Below are 24,105 nucleotides of genomic sequence, written 5' to 3'. Positions count from 1 at the left end.
GAATGACCGAGATGGTTTTACAGACTTGTAAGATGGTGCCTGTTAAAAATAGAGTCCCAGATAACACTGTCCTGTTAAAAGTAGTCTCTGAAGGCAGTCATTTGAGAAAAGGAGAGAGCTCAAGGTGCACCTAGCATTTCTGTCTGCCTTCTTTCGTTGATACCCACTCCCAATAGCTGGAGGAAAAGAAATGCAGTAATTAGGCCAAACCATCCTCAGGATTAACCAAGAGTAAAAAAAAGAAAACAATCTCCATCGTCTGGACTGATATCCCAACACTTTTGCTGTTGGCAAATTTTTAAGTAAAATAGGTGTCAGGAGGCTCCTGGGCCCTGCTTGGATACCCGTCCTGGACTTGATCCAAGGGCAGCTCTCTCCTGAGTACTGATGTTGAGCAAACCCAGACCTTAACATTGCTCAACAGCTCGGCCTGACATCTAGTCCAGAGGACTTGTTTAGGCAGATCAGTGTAGGGATGCAAAGATAAGAGATTTCAACGGCACTTCAGGAAACTTTTCTGGATTGTTTAGTGTAAGTGTCTGAAATAGAAAATGTCCGAAAGACAAACTGACGAAAAGCACCCAGATTTAATATCCATTTCAGTGATACAATGGGAAGATACTTGGTTATTTAACTTACATTTCCACTAAGAATCGTAAAGGCCTTCCCAGGGGATGAAATCAGATGCAAGAACTTGAAATAACCTGCCCAGAGCAAGTATTTCTGCCCTTGGCCATTCGAAAGCATACAACCTGTATTCTTACAAAATGCTGTGTTCATATTTTGATCTTGTGACAAACCCGTAGTTGTTTCAGTGAGAAAATAATTAGAAAATGCTATCAATATTTAGGGGGGTTTGTTTTTATTTTTTGTTTAAAAGAAAATTTTCCGAATTAACAAATAGTTTGTCCTTTCTGGTTCCTAATGTTTAAAAGTCTCAGACTCCTTCGCACTTGAATGCTGCCTATAAATTTAGAGTAAAAGTTCCTTTCTTAAGGAGAGAAATGAGTCACTATTATTCTCCTAAAGAAAGAGTTCTTTTCTGCAGGGAGCTCCAGAATCCCAGTTGCATTCCCTGGTAGATGCTATTAATAGCAATGATGCCAGATATCACTAGTCAATAGATTGCACTGAAGCAACGGGCACATTAATTGCTTCAAAACAGGCATCCTGTCAAGGCCTCAGCAGAGAGCAGACAGCTACCAATGCAGTGCACCTGGGTTTGGAATCTGGACAGTCCCAGGGAACACAGCTGTGCTCAACTGAAGAAGTACCAGCTTTGTGCCCTGTGTAGCTCCTTGATCAGTTCAGATATTTAAAGCCATGGTTCTCAAGGTGTTTGAGCCAGCAGCATCTCGGGTCTTGTTAGGAATGCACTTTCTCAACCCCACCCCAGACCTTCTGAATCAGAGAAATAGTGTATGGTTTTGCAAACCCTCCAGGTGATTCTCATGCATAATCAAATTTGAGCACTACTGATTTAAAGAAACTTGTGAACAGAGAGAGACAACCACCTTGTGCTGGCACCCACCTATGCAATTCCCCATTTGGCATGCAAGGTCCCTACAGCCCAAGTTTCTTCCTGGGCCTTGGGGGACCAGGGTATTCATCAGCTCCTGGAATAATGCAGCTGCCAGCTCTCAGGAGGTTTATCCTCAATGGCACATTGCTTTCCTTTTCCCCATTGGTGGAAAATGTTTATATCATCACTTTAACAGACATTTCCTTAGACTTATGTGGGACACCTTGGTGAAAGATGGAGAAGGAACATTCCTGCCTGGAGGCTTCTTGAGCTTAGAGAGGGAGAGAGGACCTTCTGTGAGCCTACTGCTGCTGCTGCTGCTGCTGCTAAGTCGCTTCAGTCGTGTCCGACTCTATGCGACCCCATAGACGGCAGCCCACCAGGCTCCCCCATCCCTGGAATTCTCCAGGCAAGAACACTGGAGTGGGTTGCCATTTCCTTCTCCAATGCATGAAAGTGAAAAGTGAAAGGGAAGTTGCTTAGTTGTGTCTGACTCTTTGTGACCCCTAACTCCTTGCAACTCCTGGAGCGTGTTAGATATGCAAGGTCTCAAGAAGGGGGTTGATATATATATATATATATACACACACTATCGTGTGTAAAAGAGATAGCTGGTAGGAAGTAGCTACATACACAGGGAGCTCACCTCTGTGACGTAGAGGGGTGGAATGGAAGAGGGGGTTGGGAGGGGATATATTTATACATATAGCTGATTCACTTCATTGTACAGCAGAAACTAACACAACATTGTAAAGCAGCTTTGCATGTGGGCTAAGTCGCTTCAGTTATGTCTGACTTTTTGCAACCCTATGGATTGTTGCCCACCAGGCTCCTCTGTCCATGAGATTCTCCAGGGAAGAATACTGGAGTGGATTACCACTTCCTCCTCCAGGGATCTCCCCAACCGAGGGATCAAACCCACATCTTTTACATCTCCTGCATTGGCAGGCGGGTTCTTTACCGCTGGTGCCACCTGGTAAGCCCAAAGCAACTATACCCCAATTTTAAAAAAGAAAAAGAAATTCAAGCTCTCCAGCCCGGCCCTAAATCAGAATGTACGTCCCCAGGTGATTGGTATGCACCCTGAGGTATAAGAAGCCCTGACAGAGTTAACAACCTTAGCAAGGCAGGAAGAAGGCTGCTGGAAGTGGTATCTTACAGGATTTATAGTGAATTGTACTGAGACAGCATGGTAAAATAAGCATATCCAATAATAACAGGCCATTTCTGTTCCCATAGTGAACAGGTAGAAGTAGGAAACCATGGAGCTGGGGAGGAGGGGAAGATCAACTCAGGAAAGAGATGGAAAACAAGAAACCAGGGAGAAATGCTTTCCTTTCCCCTATTTCCTTCCCCATAACTGAATCCCATCCAGACTCAGGTTGTCACTGCACCTAAGCTCACATCTACCTTGTTCCCAAAGTGCCGCTGAATCATTTGCATTAACTGTTCTTCCTGATTCTCTAAGCATTTGCATCAACTGTTCTTCCTGATTCTCTAAGCCAAGCTTCCTTACGTGTCTTCCTGCTTTAGGGAGTTTAAGGAACCCCTTCCTCTGGGTCAGGCGCTTTCTGGCTACATGGGACCAGCATCTGTGGAGAGGTCAGAAGGAAGCAGCTGCTGGCAGTGTCCTGAGCACCAGCTGGCTATAGGCTTGGGCGCAGGATGTTGTGTGTTTCTGAGAACCCTGGTGGGCCTGCAGCTGCCCTCACAAAAATAGTTTGTCAAATAAAGTTTAGAAATGTGCAATTTTGTGCCTATAAATTTATAAGATCAGCATGTGGAAAACTAGGTAGCTCCTGCATCAGTGACCAGACGCTACAAGCAAGGTGAGCAGAACTGAAAGAGACAAAGACAGGACCAGAGGAGGGGTGTGGGTAACAGGTATGTAAGGACTGGGTGCAGCCGCATCCCAAAGAAAGTATGAAAAGAACTTGGGATGGGCCACATTCGGAAACGGAAAGAATCTGCCTGCCAGTGCAGGGGGACACAAGTTCAATCCCTGGGGTGGGAAGATCCCTCGAAGGAGGAGATGGCAACCTACTCCAGTATTCTTGCCTGGGGAAATTAATTCCATGGACAGAGGATACTGGCAGACTACAGTCTATGGGGAGAGGAAAGGCAGAGGAACCAGAGATCAAATTGCCAACATCTGCTGGATCATGGAAAAAGCAAGAGAGTTCCAGAAAAACATCTATTTCTGCTTTCTTGACTATGCCAAAGCCTTTGACTGTGTGGATCACAATAAACTGTGGAAAATTCTGAAAGAGATGGGAATACCAGACCACCTAACCTGCCTCTTGAAAAATCTGTATGCAGGTCAGGAAGCAACAGTTAGAACTGGACATGGAACAACAGACTGGTTCCAAATAGGAAAAGGAATTCGTCAAGGCTGTATATTGTCACCCTGCTTATTTAACTTATATGCAGAGTACATCATGAGAAACGCTGGACTGGAAGAAACACAAGCTGGAATCAAGATTGCTGGAAGAAATATCAATAACCTCAGATATGCAGATGACACCGGCCTTATGGCAGAAAGTGAAGAGGAACTAAAAAGCCTCTTGATGAAAATGAAAGAGGAGAGTGAAAAAGTTGGCTTAAAGCTCAACATTCAGAAAACGAAGATCATGGCATCTGGTCCCATCACTTTATGGGAAATAGATGGGGAAACAGTAGAAACAGTGTCAGACTTTATTTTGGGGGGCTCCAAAATCACTGCAGATGGTGACTGCAGCCATGAAATTAAAAGACGCTTACTCTTTGGAAGAAAAGTTATGACCAACCTAGATAGCATATTCAAAAGCAGAGACATTACTTTGCCGACTAAAGTCCGTCTAGTCAAGGCTATGGTTTTCCTGTGGTCATGTATAGATGTGAGAGTTGGACTGTGAAGAAGGCTGAGCGCCAAAGAATTGATGCGTTTGAACTGTGGTGTTGGAGAAGACTCTTGAGGGTCCCTTGGACTGCAAGGAGATCAACCCTGGGATTTCTTTGGAAGGAATGATGCTAAAGCTGAAGCTCCAGTACTTTGGCCACCTGATGTGAAGAGTTGACTCATTGGAAAAGACTCTGATGCTTGGAGGGACTGGGGGCAGGAGGAGAAGGGGATGACCGAGGATGAGATGGCTGGATGGCATCACTGACTCAATGGACTTGAGTCTGAGTGAACTCCTGAGTTGGTGATGGACAGGGAGGCCTGGCGTGCTGCGATTCATGGGGTCACAAAGAGTCGGACACGACTGAGCAACTGAGCTGAACTGAACTGAACAGTCCATGGGGTCGCAAAAGAGTTGGACATGACTGAGCACTACTTTTACCAAACACTCATCTTGATTCTTGTTGAGTTTGGGGAATTACAACAGAACACAATGGGAAAGGCTGAGCCCCGGTGTTTGGAGTGTTGAGGGGGCTCAGTGGTCCATGTTCTGAGATCTCTGCTCGCGGGGTGCCCTCAAAAGCCACTGTGAGCCTTATCTGCCCAGGCTCAGAGGGTGGCAGTGGGAAATTCGGTGACAGGCGAGGACAAAAACTGCCTGTGACTGGACAGTGGTGAATCTGTGAGAGCATTTTCACTCTTGATGAGGGTCGTGAGAGCCATTCTGTCTCATAGTGATGAACCGCTCCTCCTTAGGTGCCCTCTTGCATTTTGCTAGCAACATCGATTTTAGATGTTTCACTTTGGTTTTATGACAGTATTTCCCAAGGCTGTTTTAGGAGTGGACGTGACTCAATGTGCCATAAACACAGTCGGAGAGTGTGCTAGCCTCCTCCTTTTCCTGTACACTTTGCTGTTCTTCACCTTGGGGCATCTTTGGGCTTTGGTGGCTTACAGGACATAATTGCCGTGCAGGTATAATTCCTTAGAGAACAAAAGAACCTCGGAACTATATGTGCACACACGTGGAGACCTAAAAAATACTTACAACCTCGAAGTTGAGAGTTATGTTTTATTTGGTGGGAATTTTTAGGACTTTAAGCCCAGTAGTCAGCATCTCAAGTAACCCTGAGAGAACTGCTCCAAGCAGGCATTGAGGGGAAGTTCAGTTCCATATGTAAAATAGATAGCCAATGGAAATTTGCTGTATGACTCAGGGAACTGAAACTGGGGCTCAGTAACAACCTAGAGTGGTGGGATAGGGAGAGAGGCAGGAGGGATGTTCAGGTAGGAGGGGAAATGGGTAAACTCACAGCTGATTCATGTTGATGTTTGGTAGAAACCAATGCAATACTGTAAAGCAATTATCCTTCAATTATAAAGAAAAGTTTTGCAATAAAGGGCAGATGATCTGAACAGCAAAAGATGACTGTTAATTAAAGAAAACCAGATATCCCAAATTAAGGAATTTAGCACTTTTCTATGTATGGGAAGATGCTAGAGTCTAGGCTCACTCAAATCATTCCTTTGATATGCACCTCAGCTATCTGGGGCCAGTTCACTTCCCGAGTTTCCCTAGGGCTCAGCGTAGGGAGTGGCTGCAGTCTGATGGCTGCTAGGTGGCAGATAATTCTTTCCTTCCTGAGTTTCCTCAAGGCTCACCAACTCATGTTAGAGGGCCGCAATTGCTGAGGACTGTGGTATCCTTTGTTTACTGATATGGCAAGGAATATTCCATTTCACATACACACACATTATACATTATACATGTGGGCAACTGGAAGGAAATTGGGTTTCAATTGTTGAAGTTTAAGAGAAAAACTGGTTTACTAGTCAGTTGAATATAGAAATTTGAGATGTTAGGAATCACATTTGTTCCAGAAGGAAGATTGAGCAGTGATGACAAGAGGGTGGCTCCGATGAGAAGATGTTTGTGTTGTAAATGTTTGTGGTTATGATTAGCCATGCAGAGTATATGTTTTAAAGTCAGGTGTGTTCTCCTTTTCTGAGAAGGCGTCACATCCATTTCAGGAAAGAAGTTGATACATATCTGTCTCCAGCTTGGTGTCCGCCTGGACACTCGACTAATCCGTGTGGAAGAGGGGCCGGGAGATGTGGCCCCAGAAAGATGGACTTGAATCCTTGCTCTTCTATCTAATAGTAGGGTAATCCTCCTTCAGCCTCTGTTTCCTCATCTTCAGAGCAAGAATGGTTGGAGGATTAATCATAACAGCTACTATTTACTGCAGATTTACATTACCACAGGGCAGGTACTACTGTTAGGTAGGTAGAATAGAGAAAAGGAGTCCAAAATGGTGGTGGCTAAAAGACAAGGAGGGGAAAAGCCCACGAAAATAGAACAAAAGAAGGTCCGAGGACCAGAGTGAAGACTTCAGGCAGAACAAACAGCACTCCTGGCTGAGCCCAATTTGCACAGGGCAGGCCCGGGGGGAGGAAAAAACTTATAAAAGGAGGAGCCAAAGCACGTTCTGTCTCTCTCTCTCTCCCATGTGCGTGCGCTCTTTCTCTCTCTCTCCCTCTCTGTCTCCCTCTCCCCTGCACGCTCCTCCACTCTCTTCCCTTCAAGTCTTTGGGCTGGCATGCCCTCACGCTTCAAGGATGGATTCTCCTGCTATCTTCTAAATAAAATAGAGCTGTAACACTGATTTGTCTAAGAGCTATAACACGGTTTGTCCAAGACCCGAGAGCTGTGACGCACCGAGGGCTTTTATGTCCGTCGCTCCAAATCTTTGTTGTTACGAGACAAAGAACCGAGGAACATACACTCGCGTGACACTGCTACTAAGCAGTTCACGTAAGTTTTCTCACTGAATCCTCCAGCATCAAGCGGGAGCCCTTACTTCTGGACTGGGAAGGATTTTCCAAGCACAGAGCCAGCAGACACTTCAGACGGAGCGCACTATTGACTGAACTATGTAACAGGTTGCAAACTCAAAAAGATGAATCATATGCTTACTATAAAATCTGCAGAACTCTCAGACCTATATAGAAAAATAAGCAAAACTCATAGTAAGTAGTTTCCAGAAAAGCTAGTATGTTAACTGAAAAAATGTAAACATTTCATCTCACTGGTAATCAAAGAAAATAAAAAGGATAGCCCTTTTTCCCATCAAATTAAAAACGATAGCATTTTTTTAAGTGAAAATACTCAGTGTTAGCCAGGATATAGTGAAAGCTGCACCCTTTTCACGTTGCTGGTGGGCATGTAAATTGGAACAGATTTCCTCTCGAGCAATGTGACAAAATGTGTCAAGCGCCTCAACAAATGTTCACACTCAGCTGATCTGGTAATTCCACTTCCAGGAACTTATCCTGAGGAAATAATCAGACATGTGGGCAAGGACTGATGTAAAAATGCTAGCTTCTATGTCATTTTTAATTGGATACAACCCAAATGGGTAACAATAGAAGATAACTCCAGAGGATAGAATGGCATGCAGCCATTTACAATTGTATCTTTAAAGGATTTTGAATGAATGAGGGCATTCTCAAAGTATAATAAACAATGTGATCTCAATTTTATAAAAAAGAGAAAAATATACACACAAGATTAGAAAAAAACTAAAAGGAAATTACCAGAATGTTAGCAGGATCTGCGTCTCAGTGGTGGGATTATGGCGACTTGTATATTCTTCATACTTTTCTTTTTTAATTTATTATTTTATTTATTTGTTAATTTGTGGCTGTTTGGGGTCTTCAGTGCATCATGGGCTTTTCTCTAGTTGTGGCAAGTGGGGGCTGCTCTTCATTTTGGTGCCCAGGCTTCTCATTACAGTGGCTGCTTCTGTTGCAGAGCACAGGTTCTAGGGCGCAGGCTTCAGGAGTTGCCTTTCCAGAGCTCTAGGGCACAGGCTCAGTCGTCATGTTTCTTGGGCTTAGTTGCCCTGTGGCGTGTGGGGTCTTCCTAGCTCAGGCATCAGACCCATGTCCCCTTCATTGGCAGGTGGATTCTTTGCCACTGAGCCACCAGGGAAGCCCCTGCACTCTTCTTGATCCAGAGAGGGAAGAGGATAAGGGGGGGACATTTGTGTATTACAAAATAGTCCTCTTTATTTTCTTAAATTTTATTTGTTTTTTTAATTGGTGAAAGTTACTTTACATTTTATGTTGGTTTCCGCCCTACAACAACATGCTGCTGCTGCTAAGTCGCTTCAGTCGTGTCCGACTCTGTGCGACCCCATAGACAACCCACCAGGCTCCCCCGTCCCCAGGATTCTCCAGGCAAGAACACTGGAGGGGGTTGCCATTTCCTTCTCTAATGCATGAAAGTGAAAAGTGAAAGGGAAGTTGCTCAGTTGTGTCTGACTCTTCGTGACCCCATGGACTGCAGCCCACCAGGCTCCCCCGTCCATGGGATTTTCCAGGCAAGAGTACTGGAGTAGGGTGCCATCGCCTTCTCTGACAACAATGTAATCAGTTTTTATATATATATATATATACATATATATATACATATATATGTATATATATATACATATATATGTATATATATATGTATATATATGTATATGTATATGTATATCCCTTCCCTCCTGAACTCCCTCCCCTCCCCCATGCCACCCGTCTAGGTTATCACAGAGTGCCTGCCTGGGCTCCCTGTGTTATTTAGCAACTTTCCACTACTTTACACATGATAGTGTGTGTGTGTGTGTGTGTGTGTGTGTGTGTGTGTGTGTATCAATGCTACTTCCTCAATTCATCCCACCCTCGTCTTCCCCTACTGTGTCCACAAGTGTGTTCTCTACTAGGTTTATCAGTAGCATTTATCTAGATTCCATATATATGCATTAATATACAATACTTGTTTTTCGTTTTCTGACTTACTTCACTCTGTATAAGAGGCTCTAGGTTCATCCACCTCACTGCAACTGACTCAAATTTGTTCCTTTTTATGGCTGAGTAATATTTCTTTGTATAAATGTACCACAAGTTCTTTACCCATTCATAAAACAGGCCTCTTTAAACAGTTATTAAGTATTCTGGTATTAAAATTGGAATTAACATGGATAAGAATATTTTTAAGACCTTCTCTACTATCTATCACTTTAACATACCAAGTAAATCAGGAGAGACAGACATGGAATCAAGGGTATATTAATACCTTTACACCCGGGATAGGTGCTTTCTGTAAAGACAACTTCTTCCAGACCCCAGGATAATGTTGGACAATCCTGGTCATTAACACTTATTTAAGATCTACCAATTTTATATTTGGATATTTCATCCCACTCAGCAGTTTTCTGACTGTAGAGGACATTAAGTAATAATCTCTCGTGTCTGTTACATGGATTCAGAAATAAGTTCACTGATTATGTTAAATCTGCATAGCAGATTTTGGGATTTTGAAATGAATTGGTTTTAAGTAAAGATGTCAAGTGTGGTTCTATTTTGGCAGGACGATCACCAGTTAAGTACCAGCCCCGCATATTTGGAAGGGTGGGTTGCTTTAACTAAGGTTTCCAAAAATACAGTTGCAAGTGGTTAGTGAAATTAAGAGCATTCTTTACTTCCCTTTACAGCCTTGTGGTTACCTTCTCAGGGCTCAGTGTTGTACTAGCCCAGTAATCAGATGAGATCAGCATCACATCTGTGACTATACGAAGAATTGTTCATCTTGTGGCTGTGTCTCACACACACACACACACACACACACACACACACACACACACTATAGCTGCTAGTATGACACAGTTCCATGGGTACATGACAAAATAGGAAGATATCTGAGTAGATGGATAGATTTAAATATAATTGCTAAATATGAAAGTTGAAAGAATGGTTATAGTGTCCAAGAATTTTTAAATGTTAGAGAAAAGGAAAATAAAGATGAGCTTTCCTTGAACTAGAAGGAAAGCCTATTGAAACTAAATATCCGGTGCTAGAGACTAGGAGTGTGTATTTTACACTTGATCTTAGCCAGACGGCTCAGAAGCGATGGGAATGTGCATTTTTAAGTCTCTACAGGAAATTCTGATGCAGACTGTTGAAGCTAACGCTGTCTTAGCGGGGCTGCGCTGTCGTATATTTTATTCTGAGCTTCCAATATGGTATCTGCTAGAGCCACCTGTGGCTCTGGAGCTCTTGAAATGCAGTAGTATGACTGGAGAAACTGAATTTTTTATTTGAATTAATTTTAAATTTGAACGTAACTACCATGTAAATAGCCTCCTTAGCCTATAGTATATTGCCCTTCACTTGGGGATGAAATGAAGCCATTTTTCAGCCTGCCCTTACGATAGGTTGTACATGTCATTACTGTGACAGTGATGCTCAGATGGTGGATCAGAGCTTCCTCTGTAACTTGTGGGTACTAGTGGCAGCAAATGTGGCTCCAGGACCTCCTCCTGGGAGAATCAGGGTGATGGGGTGTTCTGTGACCACACCCCATCACCTGAGTTGTGTTGTGTAATATAATTTGGTCAGCATCGTCTTCAGCTCCCTGCTCAAAACTTAAAATGGTGCTTCTCACAGCCCCCCTCACCCCACAAAAACAGAAAACCTAAATCTCATTCTCACCCCAGGATATCCAACTCATTATATTTGGTTTTTGTGGGTTTGTTTTTAACTAAGGAAATCATGTCTAATCTCCTCTCCTGTTGTTTAAAGGGTTTAGAAGTTCAGCATGGTGAGTTTTTATGGGACTTTTATGGGAAGCCAAGGGTTGTAAACATATCCAAATTATCCCAGTAGTGTAGTTTACCAAATTCTGTTCCTATGCACATGGATCTGACCTCCCTTCAAAATATGAAACAGATGGGTCCAGTGAGAATCCTCCAGCTATTCCAAGCACTGTGTTAGGATGCTGGTGCATATACCAGAGAGTTGTGGGGGGCGGGGGGGGTCATGTTGGAAGCATTAAAATAAAGATTAAAAAAAAAAAAAAAAAAAAAAAAAAAAAAAAAAAAAAAACCCGGTGAGATCAGGATATTGAACAAAAACAAGTGTCCCCACCAAGACTGTAAGCTGGGTAGGGGCAGAGGCTCTGTCTATCCATCCTGAGCCGTGCTTCCAGCGTCACAATATGGCTCCTGCCTCTCATAGAGGCTTGGTGCCTGTCAGTTGAATGAATTAATGTTCCTGCCAAAGAGAAAGTGGCCTGAAAGGGACCATGTAAAGAAGGCAAAAGACATGAGCCCTCATTTAAGATAAAAGCGATTTGATTTAGGACAAAGTGCTTGTCCTTTACTCTCTTACTCTTGTCATATCTAGCAGGTAAGAAGAAAGATGAAAGCACCAAATAATCTACAGGTGGCCCTTTAACAAGGGGTTAGGGGTATCGACCCTCAGGACAGTAGAGAATCTGCCTGTAACTTATAGTCAGCCATGCCTGTGTGCGGTTCACAGATTCAACGAGTCATGGATCGTGAAGTACTGTAGTATTTACTATTGAAAAAAGTCTTCTGTAACTGGATCTGAGCAGTTCAAACCCATGTTGTTCAAGAGTCAGCTGTAGTTCCATCCTGATGACTACCATTTAGTACCATGAGGGCGATTTCCTAGACTAGTGATCGTAATGGGCTCTGAAGAACTGAAATTAACTCACAGACTCGGAATCAGGAATGACGGATTGCATTTCAGCTCTTATTAATTCAAATGCTCTTGTGCGGTGGCCTGTTTGATTTTATTTTTGTCTAATATTACAGTTCTAAGAGACCTAGCAGTTAGATTGCCTCTGGTTGTGATGTATGTGCCTGCTTATCGGCATGTTTTATTTTCCTGAAATTTTAGGCACAGAAAAATGAGAGGGAATCTATCCGACAGAAGTTGGCACTGGGAAGCTTCTTTGATGATGGCCCAGGAATTTATACCAGCTGTAGCAAAAGCGGGAAGCCAAGCCTTTCCTCCCGGTGAGTGCTGTTTTGAGTTGATTTTTTTTTTTATATGTACCTAATGGATTTTGTCATCTGACTGTATGTTTGATGAGATATCCTTTAAATCCTTGAGTATTTTTCCCCCATAACACTACCACCCTTATTTGTGTGCTAGACAGATCTCTCCCCACCTGTTTGTTGGGTTGGTTTTTTGGGTTTTAATTTTGGGGATTTGGGGCCCATTTGAGGTCAGATTTCTATATTTCATTTTTAGACACAATACTGATTTTACTTTGTGATGGGGAAATCAAGCTACACTCTTAAGCAAGCCGACTGATGTTTGGAACATGTGGCAGACCACCAGATTTGCCATTAAGCAATCCCAAAACATCCAGACTCACCCCTCTGATGCATTTGATAACAGTGAATACTGGTAACTGAGAAATACAATTCCCACTTTGATCATTGAACATTTACTGCTAGCTTAACCTGTCTTGCAAGGTGTTTTGTTTTGTTTTGTTTTAATCTTGATTTCAGGGTATCATTGATTATTTGCATAGCTTCTAATTCCAATGAAAATATGTTAAAATTATAATTCTACCTAGAAAATAGGACTGTAGACCAGAGCTTCTCAAACTTTCATGTGCAAGTGTGTCACCTGGGGATTTTGTTAAAATGCTGATTCTGATTCAGTAGGTCTGGATGGGGCTTAAGATTCTGTATTTCTTACAAGCTCCCAGCTGATGTTCCTCTGCCAGTCCATAGGTCACACTTTGTTTGAGAGAGTATAGACAGTTTGCAAAATTAACTGTTAAGAGTACAGGTATTCCAAGTGGTGAAAGCACATAGAACACTGTTTTTAAAAGATGGTAGTAACTGAAGATGCATCAGCATTCTCTTGATCCCTCCCCAGATATCTGTTTCTTGTCAAAATATCTGTCTCTTCCTTTGGACTCTCTTAAGAGCAAATATCCCCTGTATAAATACTAGGTATACTTACCATGATAAACCAAGTATGGGAGACAAATAATAGCATTCATACATTTGTTCAGCCAGTTAATTTCCACTCTTTCCTTCCTGTGAGGTCCAGAATTAGACACTTTGGTATCTATTTTATCTGGCTTTCAGTAAGCCTCATACTTCTGTATGTGTGCATATAAGGAGTTACTGCCAGTGGGTTAGTGCCTGGAGTCAGGAGCTGAGACCTGGCCACTCAGTGTTCAGGCATGTCCTCCTCGGTGGGTGTGGGGTCAGCACAGGCTCAGAGGATTCCCTCGATCTCTTCATATGTCATTTCAGAGCTGGAAGCCTTTGCCTTTGCTGTAGAAGCACCTCTTTCCCCTCCCAGTGGGAAGTGGCAGGAGGACTCTGGCCTAGGAACCTGGACATCTGAGGGCTCATCCTAGTCAGCTTCTAACTCTGAGACTTGAACAATGTACTTAGTTTTACCATACCTCAATTTCCTCGTTTTTATAAAATGAGGAGAGTAGACTCCATAGATGGTCTTCTAGATCTCTGTTACTGTTCTTTCCCCAAAGCCCCCAAAAGTTTTCTTTTAGAAATCCCATCTCTCTGCTCAGCCATGTCATATCCATCTGGTCCAAATGGGAGGAGGTCTGGGTTTCAGAGTCAAAGTGTGTGTGTGTGTTACATGGCTTTAAAAGTAAAGTAGAATTAATTACAGAGTATATAATAACAACACAAAATAAAAGTAACAGTCCTTGCTCCTATCCCTGTCTATCCTATCTCACTCTCCAGAAATAATAGTGTTTAACTCCTTAGCAATTGCTGGTGTTTATGTCTCTGAATAAAATGCTGATCTTCTTAGCTTTTACTTTTAAGCCATCTTTTGACTACCAAATAACAGAAAGCTGGGGTTTAACTCTCTTTTACAGACCTCCCACAGACATATCTATATATCTCCCCATCCTCCCCCTGTAATTTTTTCAGAATTTGGGGTAAAATAACTGTTTGATTTTACATTATTAAGATCGTATATTATTCACTTTGAGCCATGTAGTAAGCTATGATTACTTAAGAAATTTTATTTTTTATTCTGAAATTTTAATTGCCCCATTTTTCCCTTTGCCAGTCCATAGTTGGAGTGCCCTGTTACATTCCACTGTGTGAATGTATCCCAATTCATGGAGCCACTCTTCTGATGAAAGGCATTGGCTTGCTTCAAAAGTTGTTCCAAAGGTTTTGCTCTTATAAATAGTGCTGCTTCTAAACATCCTTGTGCATGTCTTCTGCCATCTGTGTGCAAGTTCTCTTGGTACATTCCTAGGAGTGGAATTCCTAGGAAAATACATGAATGTTCCTACTTAGAAAATAATGCCAAAACTGTTCTCCAAAACAATTGCACAAGTTACACTCCTATCAGCAGTAGTTCAAAGATCCTATAGATCCATAGCCTTTCTAACACTCAATATTGCCAATTTCTTTTATATTTTTTAACTGCATATGTATTAAATGGTATTTCATCATGCTTATTAACTGTCTTTGTTTTCCTTTCTGTGGTATATCTATCTGGGCCTTATGTTCAAATTTCTGTTGGATTCTTTATGCTGTTTTCATTGTACATAATATTGGAATGAGCTGTTTCTCACCTGTATAACCCTCTGGGCCTGGTGCCTGCTTTGTACGTTTGATTTAACTGCTTCTGTTTTTTAAGTGATTTTAAGATTGTACATACTTTTTATTTCTTAAGTCAGTTCTGGTAAGTTGTATTTTTTAAGAAGTTATCCATTTTGTTTATGTTTTCAAAATTTTTCACATCATGCTTTCTCATTTCACTAAAGGTATTAATTTTAGTTAAATTGTTCAAAATGTTTTCTTCTGATTTCTGTAGGCCCACGATTTTTCTTCTGAGTTTATTTTTTGTTTGTTTTCATTTTTGTTAATAATTAGGTATAAAACTCTTTAAGAGCTGTTAGCTCCAAGCCCTAACACTAAACTCTCTGGTTAGGGCCTGTTAGCCATATCCTGATTTCTCAGAGAGACATGCCTTGATCACCCAGTTGAAAAGTGAACCCCTAGCCTCTTACCCTGATTCGTTTTTCTTTGTGACCCTTATCATTACCTGACATTGTATTAAATATGTTTTTAACTTGTTCTTTGTCTTTCTCTAGTACTAAAATATTAACCTCAAGAGAGCAGATCTTTGTTTTGTTCACCGTCATAACTATTAGATAGTGTCTAATAGTCAGTCACTGAATAGTTACTGAATTAATGAATGGTGAACTTCACTTTGGGCTTCCCAGGTGGTGCTGGTGGTAAAGAACCTGCCTGCCAATGCAGGAGATGTAAGAGACACCGGTTCCATCTCTGAGTCAGGAAGATCCCCTGGAGAAGGAAATGGCAACCCACATCAGTATTCTAACCCTGGAGAATCCCATAGGAGCCTGGTGGGCTATAGTCCACAGGGTTGCAAAGAGATGGACACAACTGAAGTGACCTAGCACGCACGCACAAACTTCAGTTTAGAATGGTCAGGTGAAAACACAACTATTTTGTTAGGATGAATCCAATTTAAAGTATCTAAATCTCTTTTCTGTTGGGCTGTAAGTTACCCAGAGACAACCTCTCCAACTTCGTCCTAAGGAATTTTAAGCCTGGCTGCTAGTGTAAGACTCGAGCAGGCTAATGGTTGACGATTCGTCATTTACTTAATTCCCGTGATTTCAATAAGGCCTTTCATTGCCACCTCAGCTGTGCCTGAGGGAGCCCCAGCCTGGAACTCCTCTGATTCAGCCTCTCTAGGTAGTATACTTTCTCATTCTGCCAGACCACAGGTAGACAGGGCAAGTTAGAAGGTCCAGATTTTTCTTTCAGTTGCTTAATCAATCTTCCTCCACATACAGTCTACCAGACTCTCCCAGCTTCAGATGTACCTGAGCATTTCCAGGATCCTGCAGTGAAAATGCACTTGCTTCCTCCACCAGCCACCCCTGCAGGCATGTAGCAAATTGAAATAAAGTCAGACTCCGCTCATCCATCTGTGTTTTGTTTTTTCCCTAACTCTCTTGTGTGCCATTGTCTCCTTTTCCATTTTCTTCATCCCTGTAGGTTTATACCTTTCTTTCTTCCTTTTATATTATTTTAGTAGTGTTGCAGGAAGGCAGACCCCTTCCAGGGCCCGAAACTGGGCTCTTGTCTAACGCTTGGAAATGAATTGTCTGAGGAGACACATGTGCTGACAATGCAAGAGACTTTATTGGGAAAGGGCACCCGGGTGGAGAGCAGAGGGTAAGGGAACCCAGGAGAACTGCTCTGCCGCATGGCTCGCAGTCTCGGGTTTTATGGTGATGGGATTAGTTTCTGGGTGGTCTTTGGCCAATCACTCTAATTCAGAGTCTTTCCTGGTGGCAGCCAAGATGGATGCTAGCGAGAGGGATTCTGGGAAGTGGACGGACACGCGGTGTCTCCTTTAGACCTTTCCTGAACTCTTCCGGTTGGTGGTGGCTTATTAGTTCCGTATTCCTTACCAGGATCTCCTGTCATAAAACAACTCATGCAAATGGTTACTATGGTGCCTGGCTAGGGTGGGCGGTTTCAATCAGTGTGCTTTCCCTAACAGCAGGATTTCAGAAGCGAGAGTAGATAAATACCTGTGTTCCATATGCCATTTGTAACTAGATTTTCATTATTTTGTAATAAAGATTTTCATTATTTTTTGAAGATTTTTTTTGATCTGGACCATTTTTAAAGGTTTTATTTAATTTGTTACAATATTGTTTCTGTTTTGTGTTTTGGTTTTTTGGCCATGAGGCATGTGAGATCTCCCTGACCAGGAATCTAACTTGCCCCCTTACCCACTGGAAGGCGAAGTCTTAACCTACAGGATTGCCAGGGAAGTCCCAAAAGGTTTTCATTATTTTTAATAGAAGAAATATCTTTGCAGATAAAATTGTGTGCTGAAACCATGTATGTAAAACAAAGCTAACCTCTGGTTCAGGAGGACTGAAGGAGAGGGGTTGGGATAACCTTGCCCAGAATATGCCTCCCCCACCACTTCCATTCAGTGCCCCTCTATTCCACCCTCACTGCCCCTCACCACCCCTCCCCTGTAAACCCTCAGAGCCCACCTGACACTCTTCTAGCAGAGCATCATTTGAGAATCAGTGAGTCATCCACGCCCTTTGGAGGCACAGCTCTCTAAACACGTATGTACTTCACAGGAGCTCGGAACAAGCTACCCTTGTTGACTCGCCATAAGGAAGATTATTTATATCCTGTTCTTTCAGATGTTTTCATCCTGGGGTGAGATCATCCTCTCTGAGAACATGATGACTTTTTGGATGATGGTTAATAGTGATACTTAATGTTTCTAAGAAATATCACTTTATCCCTGTAAATTTTAAGTCTGCAAAGACTGACTGCCATTCCCTTTGCTCAGTAATACTGTAGGAGAAAAGCCTGAGGAGATGTTCAGTTGCAATTGTGTAACCCATATTCTTCATCCCTATTAGAATTAATGTTCTAATGTATTACAGTTTCCTGAAATTCTTCATTAAGCTGGAAATACCTTACCTCTTCCTTACAGAAGTACTTAAGGGATGTTAGAACTCTGAGGTCAGGATGTGGCACTCCAAAATGTGCCTAAGCACATGTGCTGAATTAGTTAAATAATCAAAACCAGGTAAATATTAGATGAATTTACTACTTTACGGAGCTCAGTACTCAATTTTAAATGATGCTGAGGACTTAAAATTAATTGACCAAGCAACGGGTTTTTGAAGTGCTAAGCTTTCTTTTAAGGCAGGGCTTACCTGGTTAAGTAGGATCCTTTGACAAAATAATAGAGTTCTATGTATGCATTTTAAAGGGTGTGTGATTACCTGTAAAAATTAACTTCATACTTATTATGTGAGAAATTGTGAAGTGGCATGAAGGTCCCTTGGGAAGACGTGCTTATTAAGCTGCTACTGCAAATGTTAAGTCCTTCTCAGTTGGCCTTTGGGTTTCAGCCCCACTGAATTTTTCTAATTGGTGCTATCTCCTAAAGCACTTTTTAAAAGAATGACAAGTTATTAAGTGTAAGCTAGGCTTACTATAATCCCATAAAGACATTTCATGCCCAATACTGCAGCAAAAGAATTTTTGATATTGCTTCATAACTCAAGTAATTAAATTTGACTTATACTGAAAGGTGGCAAGTACAGGAAGTGCCATATTTTTCTTCCAAATTTGCTAATCCACACATAATCAGCCTTTTCAAATGGAGATCGTATGACCTTTGTCGGTTTTTTCTATTTGAAAATGCTTCAGCTAAAAGCTTAAAAGGAAATGAGGAAAATGAATTACCTATTTTTGAAATAAGCTTTCTAAGAAATTACTCATGTTCTCAAAAAATATTTTCTCTTATGACTAGTATAATAATTTGCTATCAAATTTTTCTCATTGACCAAATTAATTTTGAATCAGCATTATATTTTGGGTTCTAAGCTTACCTAGCTTAATGTTATTAATATCAAAGGAATGGAAACTGGCTTGGCTGCTATGAAAATACAAGACAAAGTGGTTGTTAGTAATAGACATCTAGGAAATCTTTCATCTTTCAAACAGGACACCCTGTTTGGACATTGTAGAGAAAGCTATTTCTGCCTTTTCCATTCTCCTTTTCTCAGAGTAAACACAAAATAAACCTGACCCCTGCTCTTCTTCTTCCCTTACCCTAGATAGATTTTATTTGTTGTTGTTGTTGTTTTTGTTTAGTAGCTAAGCCATCTCTAGCTCATGGGCTATAGTCCACCAGACTCCTCTGTCCATGGAATTTCTCAGGCAAAAATATTGGAGTGGATTGCCATTTCCTTCTCCAGGGCATCTTCCCGATCTTCTGTGGGTATCCAACCCAAGGCTCCTGTATTGGCAGGTGGATTCTTTACCACTGAGCCAACAGGGAAGCTCAGATTTTATTTACATGCATATAAATATAATTACAATTTAATGCAGTCTATTTCATAAAATATGCAGTGGGATGTTGTAACCTAGAAAAGGTTATATACCCCTCTCTCCATGCAGTGTGAAGATTATGAAAAACAGAAGTTCCCCAGAGAGTTTTTGAGATGCTGGTTTGAATAATGATTACTGTTTACTTGTCTCGCCATTCTAACATCCCCAAATCAAAATGCATTTCTTTCTTGTTCTTACTGGTTTATTGGTGAATGACTGAGACAAGACCAATAAAATTAACTCACCACCTTCTTTTGTGTTTGGGCCGGGTGGAAGGGAGGGACAGAAGGGAGGCACTATATAGCCCAGAGAGTTGTATTAGTGGGACAGATAACAGTGATCTAGAGCACCTTTTGGAGAAGACAATGGCACCCCACTCCAGTACTCTTGCCTGGAAAATCCCATGGATGGAGGAGCCTAATGGACTGTAGTCCATGGGGTTGCTGAGGGTCGGACACAACTGAGCGACTTCACTTTCACTTTTCACTTTCATACATTGGAGAAGGAAATGGCAACCCACTCCAGTGTTCTTGCCTGGAGAATCCTAGGGATGGGGGAGCCTGGTGGGCTGCCATCTATGGGGTCGCACAGAGTTGGACACGACTGAAGTGACTTAGCAGCAGCAGCAGCAGAGCACCTTTAAAGAAACTGGATTCATAGGAGCTTTGAATGTGAGGAATTGAGAATCTGAATATATAATCTGCCATGGAATCACAGGTCAAAGCAGCATCATTTTGCCAGTAAAGTAAATCATCCTTTGGTCTCTGACAGTAATAATGTTTGCATAAATTCCTATAAGTAAGCACAGTGGTCATATATACCCAGCATGGGTGAGAAGAGGTTGTCCTGTTCTAATGCAGTGAAATTTGCTTTCCTTAAGTAATAGGTACATACTCCAGCAACCTATTTATAATGTGTGACATATCTTTTAAACTTCGTATTAATCTCACACAAGCGCACTATTAATTTGCATAGAATTTCCTTCATATGAGTAATTCCAAGGTACATGCAATTGCAAATGATAGTTTACAAATTCTTTTTTTTAATATACTATTTGAAAAGTCATTGGGTACTCTGCAGAAAACTCTTATTATTTTTTATGCCCTCCTCCAAGAATTACCTCCAGTATTCTAAAATATTACACAATTTTAAAAGTAAAGGAAAATTTGAAGAGGATCTTTTGAGGACTAATACTATTAAAATGGCAAAACAAATTTAATTATGTAAGCAATTCTTCTCTTTTACAAACCTGAAAGGACAGCAAATTGATATTTGTGAAATTTTCTTTGTCTAATAAATAGCCTCACTTTACGGTAATGCCAATGACCCCAGTTTAATTAGGTGCAATTAATTTTGTGCAAGTGAAATTTGACATCTTGCTGGAGGCATAACTAGCTCTACTCTGTCTTATGAATTTTATTATTATCACCAGTGAGAATTCAATTGTCAGAGCTACTGCAGAAGGGTGGGAGATGGGGAGAAAAAGGCCACAGGGCTGGCATTTTATATTTAAAAATGGTTCCAGTGGACAGCCAAATGTTTAATTAAAAGAACTTCTAGAAATGATTTTTCATTGGCACATCATCTTTGACAAGTTATCATGACTTTATTATTGTTATTTGCACTCCCTACAGACTGTGGTCCCTCCCATGTACCTGGACACACGCAGCTTATATGAGGACCAGATTCTTTGAAACTTTCTTTATATAAGCACTCTCTGCTACGAGAAAAAAGCCTCACTGACTGCAAGGGAGCTCTGTCATCTGGAGGTTTAACACAATCCTTTTGTTTGATTTTGTTATCAAAATTTTTGTGCCCCTTTATTCTCATTCAGATTGTTGTTGTTCAGTTGCTAAGTCATGTCTGACCCTTTGTAACCTCTTGGTCTATAGAAAGCCAGGCTCCTCTGTCTTTCACTATCTCCTGGAGTTTGCTCAGTTCATGTCCATTGAGTTGGTGATGCCATCTAACCATTTTATCCTCTGCTGCCCCTTCTGCTTTTGCCTTCAATCTTTCCCAGCATCAGTCTTTTTCAATGAGTTGGCCCTTCGCATCAGGTAGCCAAGATATCGGAGCTTCAGCTTCAGCAACAGTCCTCCCAGTGAATATTTGGGGTTGATTTCCTTTAGGATTGACTGGTTTGATCTCTCTGCTGTCCAAGCGACTCTCAAGAGTCTTCTGTAGCACCACAGTTTGAAAGCATCCGTTCTTCAGCACTCAGCCTTCTATATGATCCAACTCTCATATCCTGGACTACTGGAAAAACCATAGCTCAATCAGATTATCACATGCATTAAAAACCCATGCAAGATATTTCAGAAAATCACTGTCAATTAAATGGTGACACATGCCTCCTTAACACATAGAATTTTATTTTTTTTTGTTAATCAGGGCAGCAGGGGGGCAGGGGGAGCTGTGCCATGTACATGTGGAATCTTAGTTTCCAAGGATCAAACCTGTGTCCCTTGTGGTGGAAGTTCAGAATCCTGACCACTGGATTTTCAGGGAATTCCAGAATTTTTGTTTTATTGAAAATCTCTTTCAGGTTTATTTGGATATACATTTTTGTCACATGTGTCTTTTGTGCCTACAAAAAAATAAGAAAAAGGGAAATTGGTTAAGGTAGTCCTATACCCTTTTCACATTCACAATTCAATTCTCCTTTAACCAGTTTCCCTTGGAGGTGTCTGTCTTTCCTCACAGTGTCACCCCTTGTGCCATCAGGAGGTGCTGCATATCACCTTCCAAGCCACACCCCCATTCTGCATGTTTCCTTCAGAAGGTATGGATAGCCAACTTTCAGAGCCTACCTCCTTCTTATCGGTCCTCATACGGTTTGTTGGCTAATGGGACTACTGCCTAGTAGAACAGTTATGCCGCCAGCTATGTGGGTGACTGAGATCGTGAGACATATCCAGGCTTTAAAAGATGGCCCAAGATGAATAACCAAGTGTCACAGAATTAGCACAATTCAGTAAATCTACTGCATTCTCCTAATGACTGAATGGAATCAGATGACCACAAATTAAATCATGAAACAGAAAGTCTCTGAGATAAAGCTTACTATGGGACCAAGCCTAAATGGTAGCCCCAATGTTTTTTAAAACATAAACATGAAAAGTGGTGAAAGCAGTAATTCAATGTTCAAGAGAATAAAAAAATTTGCAGTTAAAATTTGCACCAAATCCAAGCATACCACTCAGAAACATCCACAGGCACTGAGTCTTCAACTGCCCTATCTTTAACCTAACCTCACAGACCTTAGGGCTTCCCAGGTGGCTCAGTGGAAAGAATTCACCTGCCAAGCAGGAGACGAGGGTTCAATCCCTGGGTCGGGAATGTCCCCTGGAGAAGAAATGGCAAACCCACTACAGTATTAATGGATGGAGGAGCCTTGTGGGCTACAGTCCATGGGGTCGCAGATTGTTGGACATGACTAAGCAGCTAAACAGCAGCAGCAGCACAGACCTTGTCACAGGTCTGGAAGGGGTATGAGCTGAACTTGAGCTCCAGCAGCTGAAAATCATCAGTAGGTCAGGCAGATACAAGTTTAAACTCCACCTGGGCTGAGCAGAATCAATAGGCAGGCTGGCTTTAAAAATACAGTGAGGGACTTCCCTGGCAGTCATGTGGTTAAGACTCCATGCTTCAACTCCAGGGGATATTCCACTTCAGGAGATGTGGGTTTGATCCCTGGTCAGCGAACTAAGATCCCACATGCTGTGTGGCACAGTCAAAAAAAAATTTTTTTAAGGCAAAGTTCAAAAAAAAGAGAAAAAAAAAATACAAACGGTTACATGTATATCCATTGCTTTAAGAGTCTGTTATTTGTGCAGATGCAAAAAGGAGAAGGAGGTTAGGGCTAGGCTGGGGAGGGATGACAACAGTTGAATCAAAGAGTCCATCCACAGAAATGTCCACTTGAAAGAAGATACGTTTCTCACTGCCCTCAAAGAGGATGTTGCACCACCCCCACCTCAGCTCCCTGCCAGAAACAAAAGCCAGCCTGACTCATGTGTGAGTCATGGTCTCTGCATAGATACCATCTGAGTCACACACGCAGTGGTCCTCTTCCAGCTGTCAAATATCTAATCCTACTCACCTTTCTCCAACAAACAAATGCTAATCAACTCGCCTATTTTCTCTCCTTTTCCTTTTTTAATCCTGCTAAATGCCCACACATAGCAACTTCAGTTCAGTCGCTCAGTCGTGTCCGACCCCATGAGCCGCAGCATGCCAGGCCTCCCTGTCTATCACCAGCTCCCAGAGTCCACAAACCCACGTCCATCGAGTCAATGATGCCATCCGACCATCTCATCCTCTGCCATCCCCTTCTCCTCCTGCCCGCAATCTTTCCCAGCATCAGGGTCTTTTCAAATGAGTCAGCTCTTCGCATCAGTTGGCCAAAGTATTGGAGTTTCAGCTTTAACATCAGTCCTACCAATGAACACCCAGGACTGATCTCCTTTAGGATGGACTGGTTGGATCTCCTTGCAGCCCAAGGGACTCTCAAGAGTCTTCTCTGATTTTGGAGCCTAGAAAAATAAAGTCAGCCACTGTTTCCACTGTTTCCCCATCTATTTGCCATGAAGTGATGGGACCAGATGCCATGATCTTAGTTTTCTGAATGTTGAGTTTTAAGAAAACTTTTTCACTCTCCTCTTTCACTTTCATCAAGAGGCTCTTTAGTTCTTCACTTTCTGCCATAAGGGTGGTGTCATCTGCATATCTGAGGTTATTGATATTTCTCCCCCGGCAATCTTGATTCCAGCTTGTGCTTCCTCCAGCCCAGCGTTTCTCATGATGTACTCTGCATAGAAGTTAAATAAGCAGGCTGACAATATACAGCCTTGACGAATTCCTTTTCCTATTTGGAACCAGTCTGTTGTTCCATGTCCAGTTCTAACTGTTGCTTCCTG

The 24,105-nt window shown here is 41.9% G+C and overlaps 1 protein-coding gene across 5 annotated transcripts in view; it reads left to right on the top strand.

Moving 5' to 3' along the window:
* Positions 1–24,105, top strand: part of LOC102180704 (schwannomin-interacting protein 1) — a 151,372-nt gene that overhangs the window by 105,676 nt on the left and 21,591 nt on the right. For all 5 annotated transcript variants that reach the window (XM_018048329.1, XM_018048339.1, XM_018048345.1 and 2 more), the window contains one exon: positions 12,150–12,268. In XM_018048329.1, the coding sequence (XP_017903818.1) occupies positions 12,150–12,268 (119 nt within the window). The remainder of the gene's footprint in view (positions 1–12,149; positions 12,269–24,105) is intronic.

This window comes from Capra hircus, chromosome 1 (assembly GCF_001704415.2).
Source record: "Capra hircus breed San Clemente chromosome 1, ASM170441v1, whole genome shotgun sequence".
NCBI classification, from domain to species: Eukaryota; Metazoa; Chordata; class Mammalia; order Artiodactyla; family Bovidae; genus Capra; species Capra hircus.
The sequence above is the reverse complement of the archived record's forward strand: the minus strand, read 5'-3'. Positions and strand labels throughout refer to the sequence as shown.